Source organism: Cynocephalus volans, chromosome 1, assembly GCF_027409185.1.
Source record: "Cynocephalus volans isolate mCynVol1 chromosome 1, mCynVol1.pri, whole genome shotgun sequence".
NCBI classification, from domain to species: Eukaryota; Metazoa; Chordata; class Mammalia; order Dermoptera; family Cynocephalidae; genus Cynocephalus; species Cynocephalus volans.
In genome coordinates, this window is record NC_084460.1 from 297,999,495 (window position 1) to 298,024,118 (window position 24,624).

Sequence of the window (24,624 nt, forward strand, 5' to 3'; positions counted from 1 at the left end):
CCTGGTTCAGTAGCTGGAAACAGCTGGTGGGTTTTGTGTAGCAACTGAACAGTGGGAGGGGGGAAGTTTTGGCAAACACTCGGGAAACCCAGGACAGAGGAGGTAGGTAAACTCAGGAAACTGTTTTCATGAGTAAATGAAGGAAACAAAGGCCGCCCAGCAGGAACAGAAGGGACACACACTCCCTCTGAATAGCTCCCTAAAAACAGAGCTGAAAAGGAAGAGGGCCCATTTGCTTCTGGGAATCCAATAAATTGTTTCAGGAAGTGAAAGTCTGTCCAGGCTAATGGAGCTGTGATTGACAGCGCTTCTCATTATGGAGCCCATCAGGGGACAGGGCATTCCAGTGTTATTTAGGGGGCGAGGTGGGAATGAGGGGAAGCCAAAGCCCAAGGTGGGGGTGGGAGATATCAGTCTGTGTGCATGAAAGAGTCCGTGTCCTCTACAAGAGAATCTCATGTTTAAGGAGCATTTGCCTTTTACGTTATGACCCATCCATTTCTCATGACTCTACCACACCACCTTCCCAAGAGAGCCTGTTCCTGCCTCACGGTTCCTGTTGAAATTGCAGATGCAGCATAGGACCGTGGTGCACACTTCCCAGGAATGGCCACTTTTAGGGCTATTCCCCACCTGTGACCAGTTTGATGTTCTAATCAGGGCTCCTTCTGTAAGTGTGATGCTATGATGGCCTGCCATTTTAAAAAAGCTTTTGTATTTGCATGTGGTACTGTGACTAGTCTATTAAGGCCATGTGCACTGGCATTATCTATTAGAAGACACCAGGGACATACCCGTTTTCTTTGTTCACGAAGGACCAAATAGGAGGAAATTGGCTTCAATTAAAGTAGATTCACTAAGTATCATCACAGGGCTCTAGAATGGGCTATTTTGGGGGGTGGTAGATCAGAGAACTTTGAGGGAGGGGACATTCTCATGGTCCTCTGTGGTTGAGACCTGCGGGAACCTTGAAGGCGTAAAAACATCTCAGAGGATGTTCATCCTCTTCTTCTGCAAAGGCACAGAAGGAAAGTGACCATACATCCTAAGTCAGATTAAATGTCAGCATCCAGCACAGCCAGGGGCAGGGAAGGTGAATGGGACATGCTCGGTGTACCTGGCCCGAGGGACAGGTTATCCAGTTTGTTAATGTGCTGATCTGGCAAGTCTCCTCTCTGGGACAAGAAAGACCTTCAGTCTTTATGATGGTCATCTCTAGAAAGTTGGGGACCTTCACCAGTGTGCCTTTCACTTGGAACTCCACCCAGCTGGACCCAGGACCCTAGCTGTGCTCCTCCTCCTGGTCCCCAGCCCTGTTAGGTCTCAGAGAGCACCCCCCACTATGCAGCTGTCATTGGACCTTAATAAGAAAGGCCATCGGTATTTTCACTTTGGGACTGGCAAAAGAAAAGTTTTCTCTGCAGTGCTTTGAAGGGGTTTACAAGCACAGTAAAGAGGAAGCTAGATAACTCCAGCTCTGCTAGAAAACAGAAAGGCCCATTAAGTGCTAAGAACATCTGGAGTTTGTAACCACCATCCTGGAGAGTAAGACACTTCTACTGGGCGTGTTGGTTGGCTGACATTTCCAAAAAGTTGTCTTTACTGTTGAGTTAGTGGGTGGTAGATGTATCATGAGATTGATACCTCTGTGAACTAAAGGTTTGTTTCCGTGATTCACAGGCAGTGTGCAAATTGGTCGATGCTCCAATGTTCACCAGTGCATTGTATGTTCTTAAGCTACAGGAAATAGTGTGAATTCTTCATCTGGGCTTAACTATACTTTAATTTTTGTAAACTAAATCCAGAGCTGTCTACATAGTAAAAACCAAGAGAACAGTTTCTCTCAGCTTGTTTTATTCCCTGAGATTACAGCAGTTTATACCACAAATATAGCTCTTTTCCCATTGTCACGACTTAATTTACCTATCTCCTCTACTCGCCTCTGTCCCAGGACCTAATACGGTGCAGTGCACTACCTAATTCCTCGTGAATGCTCAATTGATATTTCTTGAAAGAATGAATGCTTAATAGGGCGTTAGATGATGGTGGTAATCCTTGTAAAGACACACAGGGCTGAAATCAAATTTAAAGAACTCGCTTCCACTAAAAAAAAGAAAAAGGTAAGAACTGGTTTGCATGTTTTGAAGTGCAGAAGGTGGAAGGGCCCTCACTGTCCATTGTTGGAGGGGCAAAAAGAGAAGGGGTGGGACACCGTGATCCGCCGCTCACGTAGGTGGCAGCATCCAAGTCCACATTTACATTTCCACATGGATGGCTTTTTTCCAAAGAGCACGCACCTTTTTTGTGATTTTTTTCCCCAAAGAAAATATAAGTAGAAAAGTTAGTTCAGTCAGTTGCTTTAACACAGAGAGCAAACTTACACACTCTTTCCCTGGGTAGCTCTGCACGTTTCCTCGCTATTCCAAAAAGGGAACATTTCTCTCTGTGCCTCTCAGTCTCCCGGTTGCCAAGATGCAGACGAAGCACCTAGTGGGCTATGGGGTACTAGCAAAAGAGAGTGTGGGGTCACACGAAACAGCAACCGTCAGTAAATGGAAGAGTCCCTGATGGCCTGCGTCATGAGACCCAAGGTCTGGAACGAATCTGGTTCCCTACAGATTCCACACGCCTCCTAAAGTCCTTATTTACCACTGGAGAACAAAGAAGAATATACCCAGAAGCAAAGGGAGGTTATTTAACCAGAAAGGCCCTCTGCAAATTCCAGGTTCCTGTACAGTCAGCATTAATACGCTGCTTTTCAAACATATAAATGGGGGATTGAACTGCACGAGTGTAGGCAATAAAGAGCACATTTGTGGAATGATAACCTGGTCGGCGTCCCTGCCTCTTGAACGGCTGACAAGGCCTAATTGGCATGTAACACCCTATAAATTTATTAGCATGCCTCACTTCTCATTGGTGGACCTTCTACTGTTAACCACCAAGAAATTACCAATTTTCAGGAGTTAGTCACTCAAGTCGCACTGTAACTAGGTTTAAAAAAAAAGGATCCACACTGCTCCTGTCATAAATCAGGCTTATGCCTAGATAGCAGCTCTGCAGCCGCAGTGAGTCGCCGGATTAGAGAAGTTTGGGGTGAGTGGATTGCAGGGAGGGCGTGTTTCCCACGAAGCCCACCGCTTCTCACTCTGCTGCCCACTGCTGGCGAGGCTGGCGGCCGCTGCCGGCCCTCCTGCCTGCCGCCTGCGCTCCAGCTGCACCGGCCGCCCGGGGCTGGGTAGAAGTCGCGGTTTTGTGGCCATTCAGGTCCGGGGCTTTGATGTTCTTATTGATACATTCATCCCTCGGGCACATCATGCAAAGAGGACATGACCACCCTCTTATTTCGAGAGCATCATAGAAATATTCAGGAGCAGACATAATTATTTCAATTACTTCTCTCTGGTTTTTGAGACGCACACTCGAGTCACAAATTAGAAAATAATATTCACATGTTTCTTCTAATTGGTAACAGATTAGGAGCATTTTATCTTTTTAAATAATTTCCAAATGTGCCCCAAAGAGTCTGTGAAGAGAGGGGAAAGAGGTGTGGAAACAGACGCCACCGTGCCAAGCAAGCGAGAGGCCCCGCATGGCCGAGACCTCGGGCGGTGACATGTGGCAGGCCCTTGTCCTGCAGCGAGTTCTGTTGTCCAGACGTGTGCGCTCTTTTCATCACATTTTTCCATGAAAAGTGAGCAGAGATGCGAGCCTCACATTTTTACTGACCCACTTGTGAACTTCATCGTTCCTTGTACACATGCTCACGAGCACGTCAATCTGGTACCCACGTAGCCTCTCCTCAGCCACTTGTTTTCTGCACACACACACTCTCTCTTGTGTGTCTGTCCTCATTTTTATATCCCATCTACTTCCAAAATGGATCTGAAGTCCTCCGTGTCTCTATCAGGAACGTTGGAGGGACAAAGGTGGAGGTCGCCGCTGGTCCAGGCCACCCCGGCACACATGTTATTTAATGCTGGGATATCATGTTCCTCTAAATCACATGGGCCCTGGCCCTTCCTTCTTCATAATGGAATTGGGTTTTATCAAATACTGTTTTAAAAAGGTGGTCGCCTGCCTGTACCGATTGTTATGGCCAGAGAAGGTGATGCTCTGGCTGAAAGAGCTTCGCCGCCGGGACTGAGGAGAGGCCCCACCCAGATCCCATTATTTTACCATTGTAACCTTTAATTATGCAATGCCACATAAAAAGTGAATTATTTCCAAATATTTTATATTACACATGCAGATTGAATTTGAAGATGCTTTCAAGTTTATCTGAAATGGTGCTGTGCAAACTTTTAGAATCTGATAAAGCTATCAACTCTCTAGAAAAAAATACATGGGTACGTACAAAATATGATATGCGATGTGGAGCTCTAGCAGTCCCAGCCAGAAATGTCTGCTGTAGTCCAATCACTCATCCAAAGCTTGAATCCTTTCTATAATGCCCTAGCATGAAGTTGTCCAGTCTGGATTTGAAATCTCCCAGGCATGCCCCAGCGTTGGCCCTGAAAGCCCCAGGTGGAACGGCTGTCTGTCTGCTGGTCACCCGGTCCTTCCTCCACACTTTGCTTTCCATCCTTCACCTTTAATACTGGCACTTGCCTCTTAGATCCTTTGTCTTTGAACAAAGTTTCTCTCTCCTGTGTCTGTTTCTTCAGCATGTATTTGTTTTTCTCTTTTTCCCCTTTGGACTGATAACTCTTTGGGGCAATTTGTTGGACCCTCTGATTGTGATTCTGTTGAGGGGCTGCCTCTGGATGGACTTCCTTTGGGGGAGGAATGCCAGGAAATAAAATAAAATTAAAAGTCGGTTGCTTCTACTATGGAAAACAGTTCGGCAGTTTCTTTTAAAACTAAATACGTAACTCCCATGTGATCAGCAGCCTCACTCTTAGATATTTATCCCAGAGAAATAAAAACTTAAGTTTACGGGCCGAGCCCGTGGCGCACTCAGGAGAGTGCGGCGCTGGGAGCGCAGCGACGCTCCCGCCGCGGGTTCGGATCCTATATAGGAATGGCCGGTGCACTCACTGGCTGAGTGCCGGTCACGAAAAAGACAAAAAAAAAAAAAACTTAAGTTTACACAAAAACTTCTGTATGAACATTCATAGAAGTTTTATTTGTAAAAGCCAAAAACTGAAAACGACACACAGGTCCTTGGGTGGTGAGCAAGCTGTGGCACATCTGCACCACGGAATATTACTCAGCCATGAAAAGGAGTGAGCTGGCAATATGTGCAGTCACTTGGATGGATCTACAGGGAATTATGTTGAGTGCAAACAGCCAATCCCAGAAGATTACATGCTCTATGATTACAGTGACACAACATTCTTGAAATGACAAAATTATGGAGCTAGAGAACAGATTAGTGGTTGTCAGGAGTTATGGGTGGAGGGAGTAGGCGGGGTTATAAAAGGGCAACAAGAAGGAAATGTTCAGGACCTTGACTGTGGTGGTGGGTACAGGAACTTACATGTGAGCGAATTGCATAGAGCTAAGTACATGGACGCACAAGTACAAGTGAGCACAAGCGAAACTGAGGAGACCAACAAGACCGGTGGGTTGTGTCCATAGCGCACTGTAGTTTTCCAAGAAGTTGCAGTTGGGGAAAGCAAGGCAAGAGGTACGTGGGGCCTCTTTGTATTATTTCTCTAAACTACATGTGCATCTATAACTATCTCCAAACGTTTACTAAAAATTTAAGTAAAAAAATAAAGCAAAATAAAAGGTGGCTTTGATAAGAATCAGGGCTCCTTGAGAAAATAGCTCATTCCAGATGTGGCCAGAGAAAGTACAGGATGGCCCAGAGCATCCTGCTGTGCCAGAAAGCAAGCATGAAACTGTCAGGGACTAAGGGTGACATGTCAAATAGAAATAGGAGCGGCTCGAACTGGCCAGCCACCAAAAAGGGGGGGAGGGAAGAGAGGCAGCTCAAAGGGGCTCCCACTGGCCAACAGAACAAAGAATAGTGTTGGTAGTAGTCTAAATGACATTTTTAATTTTTAAACATCCATGGGTCCACAGTGATACTCCAAAAAAAGGCAGTGGGAGACAAGCTCTTCTTTATAGAAAATGCCAACTAATAAAAAGAGAGAATGAGAGAATTGGAAGATCTCCACCTTGCAGCCAAGCGTGCAATAACTGGTTGAGTCAGGGGTCATCAGCAGATGCTGCATTTCTTGGGGGAAAAGAACAAGATATCCCGAGTCTCAAGGCATCAGCCTGTGCATCATGCGGTAATTATAAAGGGGAGAAGGTTCCTGGTCAGAGGTCAGGTCTGGTGGCCACAGCTTTAACCAGGTGCTCAGACCGAGCAGTGGGATGACCCACAGTCTGCACCTCCTGATGGGACACCAGGGAGGCATGTGGCACCTCCACAGGCACATTGTGAGCCAGATGGAGTCAGGCAAGCCCAACCCTTCAAAATGCCAGTGTGGCGGAAGACCAGAAAGAGGGTGGGACTCGGAAGGGACAGTTCAGTCAAAGGAGATAAAAGAGACAGGATGACCACAGCACCATGTCCCCAGGCACTGAACTCTGGATGGGAAGAAAAATTCTGCTCTGTAGCATATTTTGGGATCATTTGGGGAGAACTGAATATGGACCACATATTATCGATAATAACATTGTTTAATTTTAAGCTCCCTGGGTGTAATAATGTGGGCCCTCAAAATGCAGGCATGCAGCTTCAGAGAATTCACACAGTGGTGTCTGTTGGAGGGAACAAGAGAGAACTCAGATTCTGGATTTTTTAAAACTGTGGTAAAATACACATAAGAACTTTACCATCATAATAACCATTGCTGAGTGCACAACTCAGTCGCATTAGACATGTTCCCATGGTTGGGTAAGCATCACCACCGTCCGTCTCCAGAACTTTCTCATCTTCCCAAACTGAAATGCTGTCCCAGTGAAACACTCCGCATCCCCCTCCGGGCTTCCCTGGCACCCACCACTCTAGGTCATCTGAGTGGAATCGCACAGTATTTGTCCTTTTGTGGCTGGCTTATTTCATTTAGCATCGTGTCATGAAGGCTTACTCATGTTGTAGCATGTGTCAGAATTTCCTTCCTTTTTAAGAAGGCTGAATGACATTCCGTTGTATGGACGTACCACATTTTGCTTATCCATGCATCTGTCAGTAGACACTTGGGTTGCCTCCACATTTGAGCTGTTGAGAATAACGCTGCCGTCAGCATGGGTGTCCAAATATCTATTCAAGTTCCTGCTTTTAATTCTTTTGGGTATATACCTAGGAGTGGGATTGCTGGATCGTAAGGTAATTCAGCACTTAATTATTTGAAGAACTGCCATCTGTTTTCACAGATTCTGCATTTTTGACACATTTAAAGCAGTGATTATAACACCAAGGTCAAGGGTTCAGATCCCTATACTGGCCAGCGACCAAAAAATAATTTAAAAAAAATAAAACTGTGATTGTTGACTGTCTTGATGAAATTCTTTTTTCTACAAACATTTTTAAAAGGCCTTTGGACATCCTAGTGCTTGAGGACAGGGAGGAAGGAACGTGGCTTAGGAGCAGAGCCTAGCCCATCTCCCCAGCCACAGCAGCCAGCAGCTGGGCTGTCGGGCGGTGCCCTCCCTGCAGGGATGGGTTTGGGTGGATGGGGCTTCCCAGTTGAGTCAGGTTTTAAAATGTATTTGGGGGATAGGTATAGGGTAGCTGCTTCTTAATTTTGCTGAGTTAAGGACATTACTGTCCTTTATGGTCATTTACTGTCACCATCATTTCATTAAACGATATTTTAACATACAGAGGCAGGGAAGACATAACATCAGAAGAACTGCCCCTATGAATTCAGAAACTTAGCTTTGTGAAAACCTCATTACATGGTTTGTGTTTTTGCCATTTCTCAGCAGACTGACAATAGCTTTGCCACCAACTGATACTTGAGAGCAACTGGCCATCCAGGACTGGCTAGAGAATCTGCAGGCTCCTGTGCTGCAAGGATCACAAATTTCACGACGGCAGCCATAGGACATTAAGTAGAGCACAGACCCCAAAAGCAGTGACAGTGGGCAGGTTAACTCTTTGTCAATTGTGGAAAATAAAACTGCCTCCTGATCCCATTTGTTAGAGGTTTGGTGATTTTAATGAAAGAATTTCGCTTTAGCTTGTTGAATAATAATGCTTTCCTTGCTCTAGAGAATTCATTTATCTGCTCACCATGAATCATTCTCATGATCATCTCCACCACTACACAGCCAAACTTAGAAGAAAATACCTAGTGGATGTGTAGATTTGAATGTTTTTTGAACATTTAAGATTAGTTGAGAAAGAAAAACCAGCTAGTATTCATTTGTTGGATTTTCTCTAAAAAATGGTATCTGTTCTTTTAAAAAATTCCAGTTGCCATCACATTGGGATGGAGTTCGTCTTGGCTGGTGTGGATGGCCGCTCGATGACCATCCCTACTATAAAAAGTCTGAGTGTCGGGTGACCTGAGGCAGGGACCAGCAGGCCCCAACCCATAATCCTATTAGCATCTTTCAGCACGGTTCCATGTTTTTCGTATTTTGAAAAAAATTAAAGCACAAATTAATTACAAATGTCTTTCCATTTGCATACTCCCTGGAATGCCTTTTCTCTCAAAATCTCTTTTCTTGTATTTTAGTCTGTAGCACTTATGACTGTTCTAATCCCCTCCCATTCCCAGATTAAGAGGAAAAAGTACATTAAGAAGACTCTTTATGGCTCAAAACCAATAGTCTTATGTCTTTAAAAAACAGTATTACCAAGAACTGTACTTCTTAAAGCCACTTGGCAGGTTTTCTAGAAACCTACCTGGAGTTCTCTGTGGCCTTGCAGATGTGCTGCTGTTCTGTAGCCCTCCATCTCCTCCCCCTCCCCGCACCCCCCCCCCCCCCCACCACCAGTGACCACTTAGGCAGCAAGTCTCTGAGAAGCCACCAGGTTGTGCTTGGGCCTCTGCAGTCCTTCCATCTTGTTCCTGGCTTTTCCATGTAAGAAGGGCCTTGGATTTTCCTCTCCCTGGTGTTTAAAGGGCACCAGTGCACGCATGGCGAGGGCCTGCATCCATTTTACAGTAACCCGGAGGAAAAGGGCCATTTCTCTCCCCTCATCTGTTTATGATTCACTATGTTCCAAAGCCGATCACATCAGCCACTGTTATGGTGAACTTAATTCGCTGTGATGGGGGCCCTACCGCCGGGGCAGCCAGGGGTGCTGCTGAGGTGCGGGCACATTTCATGCCACGTTACACAGAATCTAGGCCCACCTCGCCTCACTGGCTCGGGCGCTCTCTCGCTTGGCACAGATTTATCGGGATTTATGCTTTAAAAGAGTTGTTCACATTTTTTCTAATGTTGAAGTACAGAAACATCCACGATGTGCATGGCTAGCATAGCTTAGCTGTGTTACTGTGCAAACACCTGCACACACACACACACACACACACAGTTTGCAAATGAATTCACAAACTTAAAAACTAGCTTTGAACAGAATAATGAAGGTGGCAGTGCTAAAATTCCAAGTAGGTAAAATACCTCTGCAAGTGGACAATGGTAGGAAGGGACCTCAGACACTAAGAGAGTTGTGAGTTAAGGGAGTGTAACTGTGGTGATTTCTCCTTCAAATTTCCCATGTTTTGTTGTGTTGTTTTACAGTAGATTAGAAAACAGAGTGAAATATTAAAAATAAAAATATCTCAGCTGCTTCTAGGGCATTCTGAATGTTTTGCCTGTCTAATAGTGTAACATCTTTTCAAAAGTCATTTTCTTAGAAGTTAGACTTCTAAATTGCTTTCAGTCCCCCCACTCTAAGACCCCTCCCACCTTCCACCTCCACCTGCCCCTGCACCTGGCCTTCTGGGCTCCCCATCCAGGGCCAGCCCCTGGCAACAGCCTCTGCTCTGCCCATGGCTCCCAGAAGACACAGCCCCCCAGGCCCTGCCTCCTCTTCTGCTTCCAGCCGTCCCTTTGTCATGGGGGTCTCCCTCACCACAAACCAGTGCCTCTATCCTTTTCCATTTTCTGCCCCCAGCACCTCCTCCACTCCACCATGTGGGAAAAGGAGAAAACTCCACCCACCAAGGTCACTGGTTGGTCACCCAGGTGCCAAGCTCTGCTGTCCCTAAAGGTGCGGTCAGCCATCAGAAGCCTTGAGCCCGCAGCCCGGTGCACGCCAGCCCCCGAGAGGGTGAGCAGTGCAGGCCCTCAGCCTGGTGCAGCTCTCAGCCCTGCTGTGCTGTCTGACCTGCTGCTCCTCTGCTGAGCAGCTTCCCCTGGCCTCAGCCCCAGATGGGTCTTCTTCCTCCTCATCCCCCTCCATGTACCCCACCCCCTGTGGCTCCTGTCCCTGCACAGTGCTTGTGCATTTACTAAGGGCTGGCCCAGGGGTTGGACAACATGCATAGGCTCCTTTAATCATCACCATATCCCTGAGATTTGGGTGATTTTATCCCCACTTTTCAGATAAGGACACTGAGTTCCAGATGCCTGAGATCACTGCAGCGTCTGAGGGAGAACTGAAACCCAGGTCTGAGGGAATCTAAAACCTGAAGCCCTTCCCAGTTGCATTTAAGCTGAAGGCCTTGGGCAACTGGCTCTCAAGGAGCCATAAGGAGACCTTTCAGGGAGGTCTGTAAGGGACCGGCAGAAGGGGCTTCCATAGTGTTTGGTGAGTGCCTGCTCCAGCAGCAAGGGCCCAGGTGTGGGTCCAGCCAGTGGCCCTGGCCGATGAGTTGTTTCCAGTGAGCTGCACTGGGCCAACCCAGCATACAGGGTTCCAGCTCCCCGCGGCAGTCCAGCCTCCAGCACCCAGTTCTCTCTCATCCCCAGTGCCCTCTGGCACTTAGCGATAGGAGGTCCCTAAGCTGTGCTCCTAGGCAGGCTGGGACATCTCTCCTGCAGCCTCAACAGGGTGAATCCTGGCTCATCAACCCATACCTGACATGTCTGCCCTTCATGAACCTACCCCCCCCCCACACACACACACACACATATACCTTGTTCCTTCTCTGACTTCTGAGGGGACAGGGCTGTGAGGGTCAGGCCCACCATCAGAATCCTTTCTGGAACCACAGTACTTTGGCCACTTAGAAAACAATTCATGGGCTGGCCAGTTTGCTCAGTTGGTTGGAGCGCAGTGTTGATAACAGCAAGGTCAAGGGTTTGGATCCCAGTACTGGCCAGCTGAAAAAAAAAACCCAATTTAATTAATTAGTTTTTTTAAAAAGAAAATACAACTCAGGTTACAAAGACTAGTATGTACTGTGGAGGAGCACTAGTGGGGGTCAAAGCCAGTGGGTGCAGGTTTCACCCTGTGCCTGCCACTCTGATTGGATTTCACCATTTCAACAAACACCACCCCCAGTAGTTCAGCATCAGGAGGGACTGGCGTTCCTGGCTGGTGGCGTGAAGGTGAAGCTGGGTTCTTTCTCTGCTTGGGTGAGGGAAGCCCTCATCCAAGGAAGCAGAGACATAGGCTGACTTTCTAAGCCTGCGGCCCAGCAGCAAAGTGTCATCCACCAAGGCCACTACAAGGAAAAGCAATTAGATTTGTGCAAAGTGGTTGATTATTCTGAAAGGAGAAATATAAAACATCCCACTTACCTGCTTTTAAAATTAAGAACAGAGCATACAAACATTCTTGAATCAACTTCAGTTTTAACATTATAGTCAAATAAGGGTGGAAGCGGGGGCAGGGAGCCCGAGGACAGCAAGGAGGACAGAGGTTCCGAGTCTCTGCCGTGGCGTGAGCTCCTGGTCGTGGTCAGTTCTGTTGCTATAACAAAATGCTGCAGATGGTGGCTCACGCAGTGCTGTTACTCCTCGCACTGCTGGAGGCTGGCAAGTCCAAGATCAGTTTCTGGTGAGGGTCCACTTCCCGGCTTACAGACAGATGCCTTCTTGCTGTATCCTCACAGGAGGAGAGAGAGACCATCTCTTGTGTCACTTCTTATAAAGCCACTAATCCCATCACGAGGGCTCCACCCTCACAACCTAAACACCTCCCAAAGGCCCCACCTCCAGATGCCACCATATTGGGGATTAGGACTTCAACATATGAATTTGAGGGGCACAACATCCAACCCATAGCATTGTCTCATTCCTCCTCCCTGCACCTTGCACCTTGCACCTTGCACCGTGGTAAGTACTTGAGATTCTCTCTGCCCCATGGCTTGCTGACTGGAGGCCTTTTGGGTGCTGGGCATCAGGGCATCTGCTCTATTTGTTTTCCAGTTTCAAAACACACACTAGAAATCAGCGTGGCTGTAGCTGATGGAAGGACTCAGGTTTTAGCGATTTACATTGAAAACTTAGGAATGTTGGTCCATCTCTTGGTCTTTTCTAGCATCTTGTCCAAGCCTGAACGTGAAGAGGGTGCCCCTTGTAGTTCTCCAGAGCCATCCCGAGGGTAGATGTGCAGCTGCGGCACAGGGCGTGAGCAGTGGGGCACCTGGGTGCCACCTGGGCTATGCCTGTGATTCAGCCCGATCCTGTGCTCTGTGTGCTGTGTCCCCCTCTCCCAACCTGGGGCTTCCCAAGTGGACACTCAAAAGGTTTGCAAAGGGCGGACTCTGGGGACTGTGCTGTGATTCCAGGGACCAGAGAATACATGTAGGTAAATCCTGTCATTCTGGGGTTAATTTCCCATGTATGGAGTCTGAGAAAGCAGCTGGGGTCACTCATAGCAGGCCGGTGGGTAAGGCTCTTGAAGGGTGGTGTGCTGGGGTGGTTATTCTACCTTCGTTTGTTGCGGTGCTGGTGGCAGCAGGGTGGGTCTGCATGTCATGCAGGGGTAGGCCAGGAGGAGTGGCCAGGGTCCAGCTTGAAGACTGGGACCCAGGAGTGAGGACCCCGAGACCCCCGTCTTCTCCCTTACCCCATCTGCACAGCACACTGAGAGTATGCTGGGCCCCCCACTGATGGGTAGAAACTAGGAGATGCCTTTTATAGATTTGCATGTCAAAACTGAGAGCTTGGTGGAGGCAGTCCTTTGAGTAGGCCCAGTGAAGGAAGGCCTGGCGGGCCTCTTGTTGGCGGGCAGCATTCCTGTCCCCGTGGGGCAGTGGGCCCTGGAATCATCCAGCCTCTCTAGAGGGGACACTGAGGCCCAGGAGAGGGGGGTTGCCTTACTCGGGGCCCCCCCACCAGCATGGCCCTGCCCAGAGAGGCCTGGGGCCGTCTTGTCTGTGTGCTCAGGGCCTCATGAGCACGTGCACTTCGTAGACACCTAACAGGCTTCAGGGTGTGAGTTGGGTTTTGTTCACGAGTTAGCCTGATTTGGCCTCACTCGCAGGCCGGAGCAAGCCCGAGACCCAACCTGACATCTGCTCCATGCCTGCTTTGATGGTTCCTGGTAAAATCCCCACAGGTTGCCTCAAACGTCAGGCAAATGATGTCGCGTTTGCATTATTGCTTGTATCAGGGAATATTTTCCTCTTCAGCCTGGTTGGGTTCCCAACAGGCAGGTGTGGGGATGGGCCTGGTGCTAAGGACAGCCAAGCTGTGAGGGTCCCACATCCCAACCTGAACCTCAGGCGAAGGTATGGGGGCCAGTTGAGTTCAGCTCACGGCGATGAGCCCTCTTCTCACCCAAATACCTCCTGGGACACAGGCCAAGCTGGTGAGCACAGGGCAGTGCAGAGTCAGGGAAACCTCTCTGTGCCCAGAGCACCCGAGCACACCCTTGGCCCGCTGGGCTGCTGGGGCACCTGCCCGCAAATCTGCCCGCCCTCCACACCTGGGACCCAGCACACGTGTAAGTGTGACTTGCAGAAGTAATAAGCCTAATAAGGTTGACTTTAATTAATAATGATCCTGTTCTGTTTCTCCGTGCTCATAAAACACCCTGCAGGTTGGCAAAAACACTCATAGTATTGATCAGAAGTCAGGCGGGATATTTATTTTGTCTTTGCCTCAGGAGCGTAAATCCTTGTCTGTTGCCTCCTGCTCTCTGCATGCGGGATTTACAGTGGCCAGTTTCTTAAAAGCTTTCAGTAATTAAGGAATAAATATCCATCGGGCTTTGTGGGCCGGGCTGCATGCCCGAGGCCTGCCCCCTAGCAACGCGCCTGGGAGAAGGCATGTGTGCAGGGAGGGTCCTGCTCGCACAGCTTGCGGTGGGCCAGGGCCTTCCCCTGCCGGGAGAGGAAGCCCCTCTCTCCCCACATATTGTTCCAGCCCCCTCTTCCGTGCCTCCCCTCCCAGTTCCTGTTTTGCTTGAGGCAGGAAGCACTTTGGAAATTCCTTGCTGCTAGCCCTTTCTTTTCTCTCCTTGCCCTGGCCTTCCTCTCCTCAGCTGTCACCATTCCAAAACCGGTGAGTCTCCTCCAGTGTCGCCTCCTCAGCCCTAAGGGGATTCCTTCACCCCATTTACTTTGCTACAGACTCACCTTTAAATTCAGTATTGAAAAATCCTCTTTGACGCTGGGGGGTTGGGGGGAAGAGGTTTCCAAAAAGAACAATGTGACAAGTGACAGGTACACACAAAAAAATGTCTTCTTGACCGTTTAAATTTTGGGAGGAAGGAGTTGCAATAAACATGAACACACTGGACTTAACAGAGTGGACTTTTCGGGAAAGGCCATTGTTGCTCAGTATCTTACATAAGTGTTCAGAAGGCCTCATTTGTCGCCATTTGAAGGCTGAGGACCAAACCACCAAGGGACAGCTCTTCACGACACACCAGAATATCATTGGCCCTGCCACAAACAGTGGGCGCCCTTTGGACCGAGGGAGTGGCTGGTCACCCACTGCCATGTCTGTGTTCTTAATGACTCATCTCCCAGACCACCACGAGACAGTGTTGGAAGCCAATCAGAAGCTTTGTGGGTATTTGTTAAAAACCTTCTTTTCTGGGAATCCAACCCATTAACCTTATTACCCCTTGGCAGTGTGCTGAGCCCTCCCTGCCAGCCCCAAAACATAGCTGGTGGCCGCGTGATTGCATCTCTGCAGCTCTCGAATGCATAGGAAAGAAGAAAGGGGCACCACACCAGGACGACATGCTCTAAGGAGGGTGGTCCGTGGCTGGGAGTGACTCTCCATTTGCCCCCCAGGATTCCCTAGGGATCTTTGAGATTTGCTTTGGGCCTTTCTCCTCACTAACTACAAGGATTTGCCGATGCCGAAGTGATGCTGCCACCAGCAGCAACTGAGGCCCCCTCTGGGACCCAGTTGCCTGGTGAACCTCGGCACCCGGGCGCCTCACCCCACAGCATTTCTGTCGTGGGTACTGGCGTCTGTATTGTTTTCCTTTCCCCTTGGTTTTTCCCTCATGTTTGTGATTTCCTTTCTCTTTATTCTCTACTTATTCTATAAAGTATTTGTAGTATTATAATTATTCCGTAAATAATTTCAGTAAGGAAGAAAAGTGGAAGGGCAAAACTGACAGCTTATTCAGATCTGTGCATCCTCTGCAATGGCAGAAATGTTCCAGATCAGCAGCAATGGGAGTGTTAACAGTGCACCTCTAGATCAGCAGTGATGGCTGTGTTCTAGATCTGCAGCAATGGGAGTATTCTAGATCAGCAGTGACATCAGTGTCCTAGATTGGCAGGGGTCGGTGTTCTAGATCTACAGTGATGACGGGGGCGCTCTAGACCTACAGGGATGAGAGTGTTCTAGACCAGCAGTGATACTGGCATTCTAGATTGACAGCAGTAGAGGTGCTCTAGATCTGCCCTACACAGCGTTGTGGCCACCAGACACATACAGCTATTGGGCACGTGAAATGTGTGATATATGTCTAAAGGAACCAAATCTGTATGTTATTTTTTTAAATTAATTTAAACTCTAACACCTATGTGCAGCTCGCAGCTGCCCCATTGGGTGGCACAGCTCTAGATTCTCTCTCTGAAGCAGCTCACACCTAACCCTTTGTCAGAGACAAGAACCAGGTGTTGAGATGGCCAGAGGGAGAGGGTGGGCAGGATAGTGATGCGGGCCCAGGTGGTGGCCAAGCAGAAGGGAATGAGTTTCCAGTTTGGGAGGTGGCAGTGCCACCCAGGTCAGCCACTCAGTTTTGACAGCTAGGGACCTGGGCAATTTTCTTCACCTCTGAATGACTCACCTTCTCCTCTGAAATTGGGTGGCAGGACCTACCTCACTAGGCATTGTCAGAATCAAACCAGATAATGGTACAAAAGGTTCGGCCAAGGGCTGGCATGCCATAAGTACTTAGGCATTAGTTGTGGACGTGATTAATATTTTCCCGAGTCTGTATAACAGAGTCCCACTATTTTAATAGTGACTCCTTCCTTTTATATTTACATCTGTCCATGGGTTGATCACCTGAAGCCCACCACTTGGCTCATGTAGCATCGTAAACAAAGGTGGAGAAATGTTGCAGAAAGCCTGAAGGTCTATTGTCTTAGTCCTTTCAGGCTGCTATAACAAGAAACCTTAGATTGAATCATTTATAAACCATTGGAGTTTACTGCTTTTAGTTCTGGAGCCTGGGAAGTCCAAGATCAAGGTGCCAGCAGATTTGGTGTCTGGTGAGGGCTCAGTCTCAGCTTCAGAGACGGCGCCTTCTTGCTGCGTCCTCACGTGGCAGGAGGGGTGAGGGAGCTCTCTCAAGCTTCTTTTATAAGGACACTCATGCCATTCACAAGGGAGAGTCCTCATGACCTCATCACCTTCCAGTGGCCCCACATCTTAATAACATCACCTTGGGGGTTAGAATTTCAACAGATGAATTTGGTGGGGCACAAACCTTCAGACCATAGCAATTATAAAACGGCAAGCTTTGTTGAGGGCAGTGTCCTAACATATCCATGCAGGGAAGATACCTCCACGGCAGCATTCCCACTTTATTGGGGTAAGAAGGGGCCAGTCCCAGTATTGGGCAACTTTCAGTGTTGGGAACACACAGCCCTTCCCATGACACCCCCCCACCCACCTCAGGTCATTTGAGGACAGATGCACCATCATGGTTATTGTCTTTATCATCACAGTCTCAACAGCGTTGTCCCATGACTGGCCTTGTCCTAGCACACTCTCCGGGTGCTGCAGTGAGTGCTCCAGCTGTTGTCTTCCAGCACCAGGCTCAGGGCTCTCACCCAGGACTGGACCCTGTGACCCCAAGGGGGAGCCTAGAGCGGCCTGCACATGGCAATCGGCCTCATCCCCGGGTCCTTCCACTGAGACTAGAATAAAGCTCCCTCCCCACAGCCCTGACCTTACGCGTTTTCTTTTGCAAACATAAATGCTCATTTCTGTCCCCGGTCCCACCCTCCTGGGCTTTTCTTGACTCTAACCTTGATTCTGTGGTTGCTGAGTTCACTGTCCTGCCGTCCCTGCATCACCTGGTTTATATTCACAGGCTCTGGAAGTTGCTGGTGTGACACTGTCAGGCTGGGAGCAGAGTCAGCATCCTATCCTCAACCCTGCTGGCCCAGGACTCAGCAGCGCTCACCCTCACGCTTGGTCAGAAACTCCCCCCACTGTCTTGATCTGGTCCCCAATCTAGTCCCCGTGCAGACCAAAGGGAACTCAGCATCTGTCCTTTTCCAGGGACGAGAGCTTCAGCCCAGCCAGACTCCCAGCTGGCCCCATTGTGTCCCTAGACCCGTCCTTTAGGCCAGGGCCAAACTGGGAGCTCACTTCTTCCACAGTCCTGTCCAGCCTGGGGGGCGCAGTGTTCCCTGGCCGCCTTCACGGTCCAGCTGCTGTGTTTCGGGAAAGGAGAAGCTGTGTCAATTCCGGACTCTCCACCCTTCCCCACTCTTGAAACTTGGAACAAAATGGATCCATCTCTTTTTCCCTGAAGCCTTTCCTTTTTTGCCATGATTTCCCAAAATATGGCCAGAACTCTGCTGTCACATGTGCATTTTGTTCCGCATTTGGAATACAGTTTATTATAACATGTAACGTGCCCAGGGTCCCTTTAAGAGTCTGGTGTTACCAGGAATGATCAGTAAAGCCAGTTACTGTCCCTCTGTACCCTCAGCACTGTCATTGTACATGCTCCCGCTATTTGGAGATTACACCTTGTCATCCAGGGCACGGGATATTCACTGGTGTCAGCAGCTCATACCGTTTGGCAGGCACTAGATCCGCAGGTTTCAGGTGGGATGTGGGGTGGGGTGGGCACATGGATGTTTGGCCAAGTCACCACTCCTGAAGGTCAGATGTGGCAAAGCCCATCAGGCTGTAGTGCCAGAGCTCCCGTCTCCAAGCCCAGCAGACCCCAGAAGACCCAGAGGGCTCACGGCTCCTAGGACCTGTGCCCCACCTGCCCTCTGAGCCCAAGTCCTGCGCTCAGTACCCAGCTGGCCTGTGGCTCACACACCAGGTGGCTTCCTGGTCATGCCCAGAGGGAGGTGGGGGACCACTTGCAAAAGGGGTTTCATGTCAGGCAGGGAGAGAAGAATATATTGACGATGGTGGCTTCAGATGCATCTTTTCTTTTTACTTGGAGGATCAGGTCCGTGTCTTGCTTCTGAGTTGCCCGTTCTCGCATGTCCTGTTCCCGCACTCCTGTGTGGCCCATTTATTTAAAGGTGTGTCAGCACCGGGATCAAATGAGCAGCCGGGCCCCTCCTTCCTGCTGCCGGCTGGCCACGCCAGTAATTCATTCTTTAGCTCATTAGCTAACAGAAGCTGTGAGCAGTGGTCCTCAGGGGGACTGGAATGAGGGGAGGTGACCCACTGGTGGCCACGCTGCTCTTGACCTTCCTGGGGGAACGCGGAAGGTTCAGCCAGGACAAGCCAGGAATCCCAGAGTAACGATTCAAGTGTTTGTGCTCCGGCATCGTGGCTTCTTGGGGAGAATGCTTTTAGACCGGCTATTCTCATGGAACAGAAACCATTGTCAGAGCATCCATCTTTCACATATGAACTATGCAGGAGCCAGATGAGAACGGTGGAGGACGTGGCCATCCCCTGCTCTCGTCTTTTTGGGTTGCCATGACAAAGTGCCACGTGCTAGGTGCCTTAAATAAAGATCATTTGTTTCTCACAGGTCTGGAGGCTGGAAGTCCAAGATCAAGGGGCCAGCAGGGTTGGTGTCTGGTGAAGCCTCTCTTCCTGGCTTGCAGATGGCACCTTCTCACCGTGTCCTCATGTGGCCCTTTCCCCTGTGTGCAGACAGAGAGGGAGATCTGGTGTCTCTATCTCTTATGTGGACACCTGCCCTTTAGGATTAGGTCTCCCCCCTTATGGCTTCATTTAAACTTATTTACCTCCTTAAAGACCCTGTCTTCAAATACAGTCACATTGGGAATTAGGTCTTCACCACAGAATTTAGAGGGACACAATTTAGTCTAAAGCATCCAGAGCTCGAGACATCTCAAGGCTATGAGCAGGGCATGATCAGACTTGACCCCAGCAACTATGATAGCCATGGAGTCATTTAAGTGGGCCGAGCACCCCTCACCCCAGTGTCTTGGGGCCCTCTGCACACTCAGGGTCTCCCAGAATGCCAATGGGCTTGTGAAGACCCCTGGCCAAGAGTGACCTCTCCCACCCTCCTGCTGAGCACATTTAGTAGTGTGGAGCTCATATCTACAGACAGCCATGATTTAGAGACCTCAAACACCCAGCAGGTATTTTGGCACCCCCAGCCCCAAGCCACCAGCACCTCTGTCATGCACGCCACCCCCCTCTGACGGTAACATTGGATTATTAGAGACGTTATTCTCTTCCAGCCTAACGCCAACAGCTGCTGTTTGCGGTGCTGCAGCCAGCACGTTGTCCAGATGTGTGGTCTCAAGTCCCAAAATGGCCTTCCTGGCATAGACTTTACTATGCCCGTTTTACAGATGAAGAAAGAAGGGTCCAAGAAGTTATTGGAAAGACAAAAGCTGCACCATTAAGTAGAAATAAGCAGGCACATATACCCCATTCTGTCTAATGCTGAAAACCGTGGCCTTTTAGTCCAGCGTTGATAAGGAGATTTTTTTCCCCTCTGTTTGACCACTGCAGAAGGTGCATAGTACTAAGCTCTGCCTCAACGACCACAGGAGATGAGCTCTAAATAACAGTATGTGCTTGAGCACGAACGGGGGCTGCCAAATTATCACTCCAAAACCCCCAACATCCTTGTCTCAGTCCTGTCTTCATACTAGTTGGCTTTCAGCTGCTGAAAAGAGTCACAGACACAAAGCCCAGCAGCCTCCCTTAGCTTTCCGGCCACCTCCTGGTGCCTGAAAAAACACTGAAATATTGTAGTCCCGAAGGACCCAGAAGTCGGCATTGAAAGCTTCTGTTTCTAAATAACTCTAGAAGTTTCCATGAAGTGCTATGGTTCCTTCAGATAATAGAAGCCACACAGTGAGCAGATCTGGGGGATTTCCTTATGAAGAGTGAGGGGCCCACGTGGATGTGGGGCCAGGAGAGGCAGACCCCACCAAGAAGTCCACTGAGAGACTTTGTGCTTGTTTCTCTCCCTTGCAGTATTCCTAGGTGACAGTCACCAATATCAAGGCCATTTCCTATATTTGAGTTCTCCGAGGTTATCAAGCACTTGTAATTAGTGGTCACCTGTTCCAGCTCTTAGCCACAAAGCTGAGCAAGCCTGGGCTTAGGCACCCTTCCCTGTGCCACCCTCTCCCAGGCCCTCTTCCTAATTTCATGTACGTAATACTAGAATCTTCCTCTTAAAGAAGGCTCCCAAATTGGTGTACATCTTCAGCCCCACAAAACCTGGACCCACCTTTAGTATGTGTCGTAAACAACACTGATTCTTAAAAGCAAAGACCAGCTCGTTCCCATCTGTCAGGTGAGCTTGCCTGGGGAGTGACTGCATTGCAGGACAGTCATCCCAGCCACTCCCTGGAGGAGCACACAGCCACACAGGGGTCCGGAGCTGCGGGGTTGTACTCTTTCTTTGGCTGGGGAATTTGAATATTAAAAAGAAATTTGAATCATCGTAGTTAGGACTGTAGCTACTATATTAAATTCTCTGGTTTATCCCTGGATGATTTGGCAATGCCTATTAAACTCAACTGGAGCAGAATGAAATAGTTCTGATTTTAATACCTACCCAAAAATGAAAATTAGCAAATTGAAACTTGAAAACCTGGATGTATCCTTCACCAGTGTCCCTTTTCGTGTAATTCACGTTTTGCTCTTTCTCCTTTGTGATTTATGAAATGTATCAACAAACATTTAATACATTTTAAATAAGGTTTGAAAAATAACATCAAAACCTTTTTTTTTTTTTTTTTTGTCTTTCTCCTTAACTGGTATTTCCCAGTGTTGTGTGCACTTTTGTGCTTGTGCGTTTTTGCCCAAGTGGGGACGTCTGAGAGTATTTGGGGGTGCGGGCGTCGGCTCTGAGCTGTAGCCAAGTGCTCGTCCTGAAAATCTCCCAATGAAAAGAGTCAGGGGTCGCTCCGGGGTCACTTGCATGTACCAGGAAGTGAAGCAAAACTAATCCAGATTTACTCCTGGAAGAATTTGTTTGCCTAAGTATTTAAAAACAGATTAGGGCTAACCCGACACTAGATCACTAGGAGCAATGTAAACACAGGCAAAAGGTGTAAACAAGGCCTTTCTTCTGTACTTCGGAAGCAGAAATGTCACAGGTAATGAGTTTTCTTTCTGCACTGTCGTGGAGGCCCTAAGTAACTTCTCTGTGTAGTTTGTAGCTATGTACCCTGATTATTCCCCAGGAGAAAATTCTGAGTTTTTGGAGAGGGCAATTGTGAACCAGTGTGTTACTGAGTCTCTGTGGGTAATCACAGTCCCTTGTCACGTGGAGGGCTTGTCTTTCTTTTCTCCGTCACCCTCATCACAAGGTGTCTGTCCAGGCCTCAGGCAGCACCCCCTGGCCAGGCTCCCTGGCTACTTGTAAAATCTCACATGGTTCTTTTTAAATATTTTGCCCCCTCCTCCTTTTTTCCCTAGCAATGTTACAGTCTTGAGGACTGCTGAGTTTTTAATATCTCTTACATCTCTTTTTGAGAAAAAACCCAAAACCCATCATTTTGAGCCACAAAGTATAGGAGCAGCTGGCCTGGGGTCCTTCCCATTGGGTCAGTATGAACCTACCTTGCTGTTGTTTTCTTTCTTTCTCTCTCGAGCTTCTCTTTCCATCCTTTTCTCTCCACCCTCCTTCCAGACATCGTAGGAAGGTCCCTGTCCTCTTTAGATCTGGGAGGTGGGGCCGTTATCCCACCCACCGGGGGCTCAGTCTCAGCCAGGCTGTGCTGGGGGGAGGCAGCTGCCGTCGTCTTCTGCTCTCCACACCCCAGCCCTGCCTGCCCCTCCCCAGCCTCGTCCTCTTCTCTGTGCCCTTGGCTCAGCTCTGGCCTCAGGGGGCCACCTGCCTTGTTTCCTGGACTGGACCCTGGCACACTTTTCTTCAGAAAACGCAGCAATCTTCTCATTTACGGAGTTCTTGACCTTTGGCCTCCTCCACTCAAGTCTTTCCCAAGTGTCCAAGGACCTGCAGAAGCATGCGCAGTCACTGAGCTAGCTTGTGCCTCTTGCCTAAAGCTCCCCAGTGGAGTCTCTGTCCTCTTCCTCTGTGGATCTGTTGCAGTGTCCACTTCAACAGCAGGTGTTGAGAGATCCTGTGGAATTCACACAAATCACCCATCCTGGGCAGATGAGTTAAGAGCCAAGAGCACATGGTCACCCCCAGGTAGGGGAGCCCGCTGTCTGTCCTGCCCCTGGACCCTAGCTGAGTGTCCTTTAATCCTGGATCACTGTTTCACTTGCTTACAGTAAAACTGAGCTTGTGGCCGGTGGAGGCCGTCCTTGTACCATGCCGATCCCAGGCCATAGGGTGGTTCTTCTGTGTGTCAGGGGGTGAGAGCCACTGATCCCAGACCCCTGGCCTCAAGCTCTCACTTGATTCTTTGATGCAAGGCCATAGCTTCTGCACTAAAGCGAAAGAAATCTGGAGCTCCGTGGGCCAGAGATCAGTGCTTTTTGCACCTTGAAGGTATCCGAATCGCCCCACTCCCTGCTCTGATTCAGGGGCTCTGGGTGGGGCCTGAGAGTCTGCATTTCTAATTTCTCAGGTGGTGCTGAGGCTGCTGGTGCAAACCGGCACTTTGTAAACCTTGGATACACCTTTCCCTGGGGGCCTTCCCTGTGCCCAGTGAAGATGCTGCTCCTGTCATTTCGCTTCCCTCTCGATGCGTCCCACCACATGGTTCCAGCAGGGCGGGGGTTGTGGCCTCGGTTCTCCTGCCTGATTGTGACCGCACCTGTCTGGTCATTCTTGCAGGGAAGAGAAGGAGCGGTGGATCCGGGCCAAGTACGAGCAGAAGCTCTTCCTGGCCCCACTGTCATGCACAGAGCTGTCCCTGGGCCAGCACCTGCTACGGGCCACTGCTGACGAGGACCTGCGGACAGTCATCCTGTTGCTGGCGCATGGCTCCCGGGACGAGGTGAACGAGACCTGCGGGGAGGGAGATGGCCGCACGGCGCTGCACCTGGCCTGCCGCAAGGGCAACGTGGTCCTGGCGCAGCTCCTGATCTGGGTAGGTGGCCGGCATGTCCAGCACATGCCTGCAGAGGACAGGCGCCGGGGGCACTCTATGCTTCTGCGGGCGGGTCTGGCAGAAGACTGTCATTCCCAGGGTGAAAATGGGCATCAGTTCCTAGAAGGGCATTCGGATTGCATTGTGAGGCCCTGCCTCCCAGGCTCACCAGTACAAGGCTCCTTAAGATGAGGGGGCACCAGCGAAGGACTGGTAAAAAGCAGAAGTGCAGCCAGTGGAATGTGCGCTCTCCTGTGTGGGGACGAGCAGTCACTTGCTGGAGTTTCTGAAAGTTTCTGTGACCCCTTCGGGTCAAGCACAGCTGGTGGTGTGCCTCTCTCTCATTTCCACCATCCTTTAGGGGTGGGGTTGCATAAACTGAATGGTCTCCAGGGTCCCCATTACTAAACCGGTGGTAGTTTGACTCACGTAACGCAAAAGTACGAGACCCTAAACTTTGAGATCCGATGTGGTAGGAGTTGATGACACGGCTTCTTCTGGACTACTACGATGAATTTCTACTGGGGAAAATTACTGTTTTACTTCATATCGGTATGTTTGTCCTGAAGCTTAGTGAGCGAAAGAAAAGGATTGAGGGTGCAGAGAGGCCCTGCCTGAGCCCGCTGGGCTTGTCGTGAAGCCCACACCCCCCGGCACAGCAGTGGCCTCTACACCCCTGGGGCTTCAACCACGCAAGTCCCCATCTGAGAGGGTCCCTGGCCTGGGAGGGGGAAGTGTGTGCTCACCAGATGTGAGGACACTGCCAGAGGTGGGTCACCGGTGGGAGTCTTCTGTCCCCACCCCCAGGGCAGGACTGGGCCAGTCCAGCACTGCGGAAACAGCGCAGGCTTCTGAGGGTGATGGGAGCGACGGGACACTTAGAAAGACGCACGGCTACGGCAGCCACAGCGTTTGAGTGTTCAGCCTCACTTTCACCCACTAGGCATGCAGGGGACTTAGTACAAGTTTTGTGTTCAGTTTGCTGGCGCTGCCATGACAAAATATCACAGCCTGGGTGGCTTGAAGCAGACATTTATTTTCTCGTGGTCCTGGACGTGGGAAGTACCGGACCAAGGCGTGGGGCAGGGTTAGCGTCTGCCAAGGCCTCTCCCTTGGCCTGTGGACGGCGCCTTTTTACGGCCTCACATGCTCTTTTCCTCACATGCATGTCTGTGCATCTCTGACA

At 49.5% G+C, this 24,624-nt stretch overlaps 1 protein-coding gene across 11 annotated transcripts in view; it reads left to right on the forward strand.

Annotated features, from left to right (window-relative positions):
* AGAP1 (ArfGAP with GTPase domain, ankyrin repeat and PH domain 1) overlaps positions 1-24,624 on the forward strand; it is a 571,061-nt gene that overhangs the window by 537,935 nt on the left and 8,502 nt on the right. For 10 of the 11 annotated variants that reach the window (XM_063088245.1, XM_063088260.1, XM_063088272.1 and 7 more), the window contains one exon: positions 23,183-23,438. In XM_063088245.1, the coding sequence (XP_062944315.1) occupies positions 23,183-23,438 (256 nt within the window). Of the gene's footprint in view, positions 1-7,890; positions 7,952-23,182; positions 23,439-24,624 lie in introns of those variants that run through there. The other variant, XM_063088276.1, reaches the window with a different exon arrangement.